Source organism: Colletes gigas, unplaced genomic scaffold (genome assembly GCF_013123115.1).
Source record: "Colletes gigas isolate AHSC1104 unplaced genomic scaffold, ASM1312311v1 Colletes_gigas_Sc00020, whole genome shotgun sequence".
In the NCBI taxonomy this organism is placed as follows: domain Eukaryota; kingdom Metazoa; phylum Arthropoda; class Insecta; order Hymenoptera; family Colletidae; genus Colletes; species Colletes gigas.
The window spans coordinates 2,171,432-2,182,144 of NW_025106649.1; the positions used below are offsets into that span (position 1 = coordinate 2,171,432).

Consider the following 10,713-nt stretch of genomic DNA (forward strand, 5'->3'; position numbering starts at 1 on the left):
AGAATGATTATGACATTTGCATTCCTGATATTCTCGATTACCAATCTCTTGATTTTACATTTTTAACAATTATTACTGCATTCCTCGAGTCCTAGTGAATTTAATAACAAGTCTCGCGGTCCCACCATCCACCAGGATGTCTTCTGATCCAAAGTTTCCTGAGCTCGTCATAGATCAGAATGATTATGGCGTAAGGTACTCCAGGTAGCCACCATTGGAACTTCAACGGATAGGTTCTGAGGATTTCGTCCATGTAAGGCGCGTAACAAACGACGCAGGCCACCGCTATCTCGATCAGTATCCCGAAATTGAGGACCCAATTGTTCATGCCCTGGCGGAAAAGAGAGTTCCTGCGTGTTTTGCAAATCATGACGTCGGCCGCTTGAACGATCACTATGCTGACGAAGAAAGCGGTGTGGCAAGTGTATTCGAGAATCTTGCGTTGTTCGTACGTCCATTCCTGGCCAAAACTGTCCTGCAGGTCGTTCACAACGATACTGTCCCACAAAGAACGCAGGTCTAGCAGTTTGCCGGGCAGGAAACCGTGTTCCGCCATTACAACGAAATATGTGAAGAATCCGGCGCAGGCCTCGATCATGCCGATCTGTCCGTAAGCCATGAAGATCAATCGACGACTCACGAGATGATCCACGTGTGGTATTCTAGGCTTTCTGGGACCGGAATTTTAATATATGACGCCATATAGTCATTCTACATATTACTATACATATTTACATTAGTACTTCATTCTAGGGACCCTTTTTACAATATTTTCTTTTAGTTTCTGATTAAATGTGTGTGCATATAGGGTGTTCGGTCACACGTGGGAAAAATTTTAATGGGAAATTCTTGAGGCCAAAATAAGACGAAAATCAAAGATACTAATTTGTCGATTGAGGCTTCGTTAAAGAATTTTTTTCTTGAAAGTGAGTAGGATTTCGAGGGTATGTATATTCACCAAAAATGATTGACAGATCGATTTGAAATTTTTTAGTTTTGTCGACAAATTTAGGCACCTTCCTGAATTTTTATCTCGAAAGTGCGTAGGATTTCGGAGGTATGTCAGCTTTTCAAAAACGTGGACAGTTTAAAATGGGCCCTGTGAAATATTATTTAATATTGTAAGAAGTTGGCGAGTATGTTGGTACCTGAACATGATATCCGATTCAGACTTCTCGTAAGCAAGTGAAACTGCAGGCCACATATCTGTGCCTAGATCTATGCACAATATACAAATCACGCCTACTGGCAAAGGAATCCCAAAAACGATGAATGCCAAGAAAGGCGTTATCTCTGGAACATTGCTGGCCAAAATGTACGCTATGCTGGATTTCAAGTTGTCGAATAGTCTTCGACCTTCCTCGATGCCAGTAATTATCGAGGCAAAATCATCGTTCAATAGGATCAGGTCTGCGACTTCTCTCGTCACATCCGATCCTGGAAGAAAATACACACTACACATTATAAATTGAAGCATTCGAGATTATGCATGATATTATTGAGAGTTTCAAAAATAAAATGATAGACCGGAATTTTAAAACGTGCTTTAGTAGAATAGTTTAAATAACCGGACCTAAGTTCTTTTTAATTTTATAATAAAGAAATAATATTGGGATGAATTCATTGATAAAAGGGAAACAATTGAAATTATAAAATGAATGTATCATAATAAATATAAATATATAGAATTCATTAATAAAAAGAAAACTAAATATAATAAGGAAAAATATATATATAATAAATATTATAGTAAATATAAACATATAGAATTCATTATTAAAAGGAAAACGATTGAAATTATAAAATGAATGTATCATAGTAAATATAACACTTTGTCTTCGTTTATAGTAATTATAAGTATTAAAGAAATTTACGAATTGTGATTGGACGATCATTGTACCTCCGCGATAAATGGAACAAATTAGAATTTCCTCGGTTTAATAATTGCTTTAGAATAGAAACAAAAAGTGAAACCGAGTGAAAATAAAAAGAACAGTATTATTCCTAAATATAATAATTAGATAGAAAGTATGTCAAGAAGAATGAAAGCTGTAGCGGCTAATAAGAGAAAATGAACTAAATATTAGTTGTTGCCGTTAATGTAACAAATATTACTCGAGTAGAAAAATACAAAACATTGTATGCATACCTAGTTTTTCAAATACTTTATATACATATATGATTACCACATTAAATGGAAGTAAAGTACATATTAGGTTTTACGGAATACATTCATCTTGTAAGTTTAATTATTTGTCTTTAGTTACTGGCAGTGAGTTCAAAATATTTGCAGTATTAACGTTTCATTGCGAAATTAGCGTCGTGTATTTACACTTTTGCTCGTCGTTGGGCAAACAAGACTGAGGAATTTGAAACAAATCCTATAGATTTAAATGGAAAAGGATAATTCGAAAATCCCACGATCATAAATTACGAATAGTAATAGAAATATTAAATTATTGGTGGTTGTTTAATATTTGTAAATGAATAAGGAAATCTGTAGTGTTCAAATGCAACGTATACTGATTACACGTCAGTTTTTTATTAAAAAGAACTACAATGCTTTTAGCTTGCAAAGCGTGAGAAGCTTCTCATTTTACTTTTCATCAAATATCGAACGAACGCGCTTCTTTTGCTATAAAAAAGAACATGAAGTAAAGAGAAATGCCAACGAGACTACAACTTATCGCCACACATGCTCTAACACAGTTTTGTTTAAGCATATATGAAACTCATTTTTGCTCAACGACCAATTTACATTTTACTATCACGCAAAAAAAGGAGAGGGTAGCACAGATGAATAATAATTTTATATTAGACAAATATAGTATAGAGAACATTTTTCAGTTATATTTAGCCTACTTAAATAATATTATTTCTTTCTTTTCTTAATATTTGACACTGTTCTTATAGACATCGAAGTGTTGTTTAAAGAAGGTATTAATCAACTAATCTAATGCTCCTTCAGGTATTTTGTCGTTCTTCATCACTGAAAGAAGTTATTCGCATAAATATGTACGCACAGGCAGAGATATAACAGTAGTATACGAGTATCTATACTAATTATTTAATAATTTTAATACAAAAATAAAAATATTAAAAAATTCCTAAAATATCAATGGATACTCAAAATAATACTTATACTCTCAAATTCATAGTTCACTCTCAAATTGAGAGTAATACTGAAATTTAATAAATAAACTTTGAATATGCAAAAATATAAGAAATACTTAAAGCATGGTACGAATTATTATATTTAGGGGTTGAGACAATCCCTAACCTTTGATTTCGTTAATTCTATTAATAAAAATCCACAGTCTAATAACAACATTTATTTAAAAAAACTACCTGCAATGCCCATAGCAATGCCAATATCGGCCTTCTTCAGTGCTGGCGAGTCGTTGACACCGTCGCCGGTGACAGCGGTGATCAAATGCAATCGTTGACAACTCTCGACGATCTGAAGCTTCTGCACAGGCGACGTTCTTGCGAAAACAATCTCAGGATAGGTTCTTATAATACCGTCGAGCTCCGGCTGCTGAAGATCACGCAACTCCATACCGGTCACCACAATCGAACGTTTCGTTCCATTGTTATCGTTGTGCAAAAGATCCTCGGTGATGATGCCGACGTATTTTGCGATCGCTCTTGCCGTGTCAGGGTGATCACCAGTCACCATGATCACCTTGATTCCAGCGCAACGACACTTATACACCGCGTCTGGCACCGTTGGCCTCGGAGGATCCATCATCGAGATCAGCCCGATCTAACAATGTAGAGTATCGATACGCTTATGGAAATCCCCAGCGTATAGACGTAGCAAAATTAATGCGATCGTACAAGGATAATCATATTTTCTCGATGAAATAGTCCACGGTTGTCGGTCACGCGTACAACGCGTGCTAAAATCATTTATGACATGTGTTCTTTTAAATTTCAACAATGAAAGACTCTTGCTAAATATCGTTCGATATTACGAGAATTTTTTAAGGGCCGTATCTCTATTTTAGATTATTAGATTGTACTGCAAATAATGAAAATGGTTAAAAAAACTTGTGCAATTATAGTACTCTGTATGTATAGAAAAATGTAAACATGTAAATTAGAAGTTATCCTAAGCCTCCTAGACAAGGATTAAATAAATAATAATGGATTTAAATTTTATATTATTAGATTGCATCGTAAATAATGAAAAGGGTTAAGAAAGCAAGTATACAGAAAAATGTAAACATGTAAACTGAAAGTCATCCTAAGCCTATTAAACAAGGATTAAATAAATGATAATATATTTCAATTTTATATTATTAGATCAGATAGAAAAATGTAAACTGGAAATCACCCTAGTCCTCCTAGAGAACGATCAAATAAATAATGTACTTGTATTTCGTGAAAATCGAATTACCAGTCTCAAATTCTGAAGCGGAAAGTTCGGAGGGTCCTCTTTAAAGTCGAAACCCGGCGGGAAAGCGGAGACCGGGAGATCGAAATCAGCGAAACCTAGCACACGTTCGCCATTGTTCGCAAGTATATAACAAGATTCCGTGTAAGCGTTCTTGATTTCGTCATTGAGCTCCATCGTCTCGTTCCCGAACGCCACGGTTGAACATCGCTCCAAAACGCTTTCCGGCGCACCCTTGAAAAAAACGAAATGCTTCTTGCGGCACACGTGAACGCTCGCCTGGAACTTATCCGTCGAATTGAATGGTATTTCGAACACCTGCGTTTCAGAACAAACATCTAATTTTCTGTATGGGTTGTTAGGGTATCGTGATACACGCGACCGCGAGTCTGATGTACCTTCGTGCAGATTTTCCTGTAAGAGTCCACGCCCCCCTTCACCAGAACTTCCATACACTTTAGCAAAGCTGCGTCGGAAGCGTCGCCCAAAATTTTCCTTTTGTGCAATGGCGGCAGTGGCACGTTTTCGGCCAGAGGTGCCCATTCGGCGCGATTGCACAGGCTAGCCACTCTGGCTAAATTATTGAATCCAGGGTCTTTGACGTATTTTTTCCACGTGTCGGAGGCCATTACTTCTCGCAATTTACCGCTGTACCACATGTGTCGAACCTGTGATATTTAAAACGAGATCTATTCGTATATTGTATTATATTTTTAATTGGAATTATTTCACGTTTAAAAGACAAACGTGCAGGATGGTCCACGCTACTTGTAATCCTCTACGATTTCCAAAATATGCGTTGGACAAACAAATTTTGTATACAAAAGTTGCATGGTTTAAAGGGATATAATTAATTTGAAGGCCAACTTTGTTATTTTAAATAGAATACTATGTTTTTTGTATCAAAATATGGAAGAATTTATTAGAATAGGACCTTTATTAGCCCTAAATCTAATAGCTAACGAGTAATTTCATTTCATTTCGTGACAATTTTCTTCACGTAATATCAAATTGGATAACCTTATCACAGATTTCTACATTTTTTTTAAATTTTTTAAACGTGTGTAATTGTTAAATCTTCAGTCAGTCAAATTTTGTTTTTATAACGTTAATTTATGATATACACAAATTGTATCTTATAAAAGAAATGTCTGTTATTTTTAAAAAGTTTTTTTAACAAAATTGTCTATATTATGTTGTACAACATTGTTCTGGTTTGAACCAGGGTAAAATAGAGCAGCAGCTTAAAAAGATGTTGAAGAATAAATGCAAAAATACAAAAAAAAGAGACAATATTTGCACAAGTAATGATTAATTTTATTTATCTATTCATATTTTTTTAATTTTGTCTAGTAGTTCCTAAAAGAAAACAAAGCTCATTACTGGATTCAAAAGGATTTCATAGTTTATATTTTATGTTTTATATTTCTAATATAAAGGTAGAAACTTACTTCTAGTGAAACTAAAAATAAACGCCTTGTTTCTACGTTATTTTTAACATAGCTTAATAATGTAAATACATTACGAAATACAATGTACGATATTTAACTTAAATGCTCACTAAAAATTTCTTCGTTTAGGCATCAATTCAAATTAGTGCTCAATTAACACCTATATTAAGACTTTATTCTCAAGTTGAGTGTAAACTCTGAATTTCAATATTATTTTAGAGTAATACATTTGAGAGTAAACCTTGAAATTGAATGTAACTCTCATTCAAAATCACACTCGACTTGACTGTTATTTTGAGTATCCATCGATTGTTATTTTCGAGTTTTGTTGAATATTTTTCCCGTGAAGGATACCATGACTAATTTCAAATTACAAATAATGGTAAAACATATTCTCCTAAGTTATAACTCCATTCGTATTAAATATATTATATCACTGCAATGTGGATTAGATTTTTCGTATATTTTTCCCGTAAGGGATACCATGACTAATTTTAAATTACAAATAATAGCAAAACAATCTTTCACAATTTACTAATGCCACTGCAATTTAAATGACCATTACTACCTTAAACGCCCACAAGTCTCAGAATGCAATCGAAAATAACCAAATTATACGAAAACCGAATTGCAGTCAAAAGAAAATATAAAAAAAAATCTTCCCATCGCAAGGAGTTAAAAATGAAACGTTCGATTAGAAAATCATTCGAAAGTGCCGATCCCCCAGAAGAAGAATGGCCGCCAATCGCGAGCCACGCTTACCGTCATTTTGTTTTGCGTGAGCGTTCCCGTTTTGTCGCTGCAAATAACAGCCGAGCATCCTAACGTCTCTATAGCTTCTAGATGCTTCACCAGGCAATTTTGATTCGCCATTCTCTTCGCCGTTAGAGTCAGGCTGACTGTCATGGTGGCTATCAGTCCTTCCGGCACGTTCGCTACTATGATCCCGATCAGAAATACTATGGAATCTATCCAATTGTAGCCCATCGCGATCGACAACGTGAAAAAAAGGAGACCGAGGAATATCGCCCAGGACGATATCAATTTCATGAAACGATGAATCTCGCGTGAAAGCGGCGTCGGTCTTGGCTTCAATTTAGACGTTAGTTTAGCAACTCGTCCCATCACGGTGTGGTCGCCGCAAGCAACTACGACTCCTTTTCCGGTGCCTGTTGTGCATTAACGAAAGTTTGAGAAATATCGCAGGAAAAGCTTGGGAAACCGTAGGAAACACTTAAGAAACGAACGTGCAGAAATTCGTTACGCAATTTAATTAAACGTTACAAAATATCGTACGATTAATACTGCGCCTTATATCGATTAAAATCATCGTGAAATCATCTATTTTCCTTTACGATTATAACGTATTTAAAATATTATCTTAGATGCTCCAATAAAAATAAAAAAACATTCGATATATGAATTTTTTCGCTTCTATGGACAATTCTTCAATTTTTATATACGTTTATAAATATAATTATGAAATAAATTAGGATGTCGAAGAAGAGACTATTATAATATAGCTTCATAATGCCGAAACTGTAACGCAAATTTCAGTATGAAACGTATTATACTCGAATAATAGAGGAAACACACAAAATAAAAAATTATCAGGTATTAAGTTATTGATAAAATAAAATAAAAACGCATAGTATAATACAGTTGTAATTAATTCAATAGCGAGAATATTAAAACACTCGACTATAAAATTATTTTCATCGCGCCATTACCTTCAACTATATCGGTCGAGAAGAAAACCAAGTTTTTAGCTTCGACGACGGAGTCCGTTAAAGGAACGTTGGCAGTTCTCAAAAGCGGTATGGATTCGCCAGTAATCGAGGCATTGTCGACCTTGAGACCTTAATTCCAACGCACAAACGTAATAAAATTGAGCGATCGCGATAAAGAGATCTCAAATATAAAATTAAAAATTGTCGGTGAACTTTACTATTTGGTAAAGAAAAATGGAAAATAAAACTAATTTCCGTACAACGAGCAGAGTCCACCATTCGCGGTATGGTTTAAACAGCTTGCTGCACGAGCAGTTCCACGATTCTGTGAAATTGTATTTATAAGGAACACAATCAATGCGATATCTCGAGCGTCAACGAAGAGAAAGGACCTTTTTTCTCGAGAAATAAGAAAGTTACGGCTGCAACTACGGCGATACGAATTTACCTTGACATTCCAGGATCCTAATGTCAGCGGGTACGCGGTCACCGGTTTCCAAAAGGACAATGTCCCCGACGACTAATTCGGCGACGCAGAGCTCCTTCTTCGCACCGTCTCTCAGAACCTTCGCCTTTTGCGGCAGCATCTGCTGAAACGATTCCATGATCCGCGAACTTTTCGATTCCTGGTAATGGCTGAACATCCCCGTGACCAAAATCAGGGCCACCAGCACGATACCCAGACCCAGGTGCTCATTGGAGGCTTCCCCGTAGGTCTCGTACTCCAAGACATAGTTGCAGAAACACAGCAAAGCGCCCACCTACAAACATTAATTATTCCCACGTCGATCAATATCCCAATTTTTACTGTGAATTTCGCAATACAGGACAATAGAATTTATAATGCAATTTTTATTCGTATTTATGCGATTAGGAGTAACGAGTATAGTTAGAACGTCGACTATAAAAAAATTTATTATAAGAAGAAACTAATACAGTTACGGACTAAATTGAGTGGACAGGTAAAGGAAATAAATATCAATAAAATTTAACCAAAATAGTATAACTATTATGCATTTGAGTTTTATATATTATACAGGGTGTTCGTCTACCCCTGGGAAAAATTTTAATGGAAGATTCTAGGAGCAAAAATAAGGCGAAAATCAAGAATACCAATTTGTTGATTGAGGCTTCGTTAAAAAGTTATTAACGTTTAAAGTTTCGTCCATATTGAATTTTTTTCTCGAAAATGCGCAGGATTTCGAGTGTATGTATATTCAACAAAAATGATAGTAATTGACCTCTGCAATCGAAAATAATTTTTCCAGAGTGATTTGAAACTTTTCAATTTCGCCGAAAAATTTAGGCGAAATTGAATTTATTTAGTTCGTTCTTCATTTTTAGTAATGTTATTTGACGCCCTACAGAAAAGTTGTCTAATACTTTTTTGTAGATGCCCATCAGCTCAACTTTAGAAAAAAGTTTCAATGTGATACGTTCACTATTGTAGGAGTTATGGCCGTTTAAAAATTGGACCATTTTTATGGGGTTTTTCTCATTTTGCGGGGTCAATGAACAACTTTTCGAATATTTGCATAATCTCTACATATTCTCCATTAAAATACGCGTTCTTTGCTTTTTGAAACATTAAAATCGTCCAATCCGTTCAGGAGTTATGACATTTTAAAGATTCGCATGACATTTTGGAGTAACATTTCTGGCCAGAAATTATATTTTCGGTAAGGAATTTTTTTCTCGAAAGTGCGTAGGATTTCGGGGGTATGTCTATTGACCAAAAATGATTTTAATTGACTTCTACAACTAAAAATATTTTTTTTAGAACGATTTGAAACTTTTTCATTTCACCGAAAAATTTGACCACCTACTCGAATTTTTTTCTTGAAAATGGATAGGATTTCCGGTGTACGTGTATTCACCAAAAATGATTGTAATTGAGCCTCGCAACCAAAGATAATTTTTTCAAAACGTTTTGAAATTTTTTAATTTAATTTTTTAATAACTTTTTAACGAAGCCTCAGTCAAGAAATTGATATTCTTGATTTTCGTCTTATTTTGGCCTCTAGAATCTCCCATTAAAATTTGTCCCAGGGGTGGCCGAACACCCTGTATAAACAAATTATAATTTATTAAATTAAGGTTGCGTTAAATTAAAATAATATGCTTACGTAGAATTAAAAAAAAATATTTGTTTTTAATAAATTTTCGGAACGTAACTCCCCTTTTTATACTGATTCTGAGTCTCATATAACACGGTTTCACACAACATGGAACCTATCTACCGTGTTATGGGAAGGTTACCTGTATAATGTACAAAACTTAAGTGCATAATAGTTATAGTACTTTGATTAAATTTAATTCGTGCCTATTTTGTACCTGTTTACTTAATCTTGCCCGCAACTGTATAACGAATTTGAAATTTAAAGGAAAAATATGGCTACACTAAAATCCATCATAAATGTATATCATATTTTTAAATTTATATAATATACCCAAATTAACAGAGAGAATCCTCCGAAGCATCTACGCAAGAATTTCAGCGCGCCAGAAGTCTTTCTAGGCGGCGTAAGTGCGTTCAACCCGTTTTTGTTTAAAAGATCGCGTGCAACGGTCGTGGTTAAACCGTGCTTCGCATCGGTTCGCAAACTTCGTAATAAATCCTCCGCTGGCCGTAAGTGAACGTCCGTTTCGATATCCCGGCGCAGAGATTCCAGATTACTGGTAGTGTGCCTTCGCCTTCGCTCGCTAAAGTAACTAAATAATTTCCAACCGGAAACCCAGCTCATCTCACGCGCCGTCGAACGAGAATTAAAAGCGAAATGTATACTTTTCTTCTATAAAAATGCCGAATAACCAAGATTTGTGCGTTCGATAACAAAACTCGAGATATCGTTGCACGCACATTCGACCGATCGAACGTCACGCTTCGACCGCATTCGATTGCTTACTAATACGAGGATAATCAAAATAAAAATTCGTGAATCGTACAAACTATTGATACAAGTCGGTATTCGACGAATATATATCGTGAAACTTTTAAAGAAAATTCCAAACGTACTCGTTCGATCGAATAAATATTGTTTGCCAGGGAAAGTTTAATATACCGACAGTGTGATTATTGCGACGGGAGGAATATTCTGCGCTACCCACGGAGCATCGATGGCGGCGGAAGGAA

The 10,713-nt window shown here is 35.3% G+C and overlaps 1 protein-coding gene across 1 annotated transcript; it reads right to left on the bottom strand.

Moving 5' to 3' along the window:
• Positions 1–100: 100 nt before the first annotated feature.
• LOC122400886 (sodium/potassium-transporting ATPase subunit alpha-like) lies at positions 101–10,324 on the bottom strand. Its single transcript, XM_043402621.1, has 9 exons — positions 10,031–10,324; positions 8,029–8,341; positions 7,581–7,709; positions 6,613–7,019; positions 4,798–5,067; positions 4,403–4,717; positions 3,349–3,766; positions 1,149–1,437; positions 101–671 (listed from the first exon to the last, which is right to left on the bottom strand). The coding sequence occupies exons 1-9, from the start codon at positions 10,322–10,324 to the stop codon at positions 101–103; spliced, it is 3,006 nt and encodes a 1,001-aa protein (XP_043258556.1).
• Positions 10,325–10,713: the final 389 nt, after the last annotated feature.

Coding starts and splice junctions, on each gene's coding strand:
- LOC122400886 (XM_043402621.1), bottom strand. CDS start 10,324: ATGAGCTGGGTTTCCGGTTGGAAATTATTTAGTTACTTTAGCGAGCGA. Junction 7,020..7,580: donor CTCGACCGATATAGTTGAAG/GTAATGGCGCGA, acceptor AATGCACAACAG/GCACCGGAAAAGGAGTCGTA. Junction 1,438..3,348: donor CATTGCTATGGGCATTGCAG/GTAGTTTTTTTA, acceptor ATTTTCTTCCAG/GATCGGATGTGACGAGAGAA.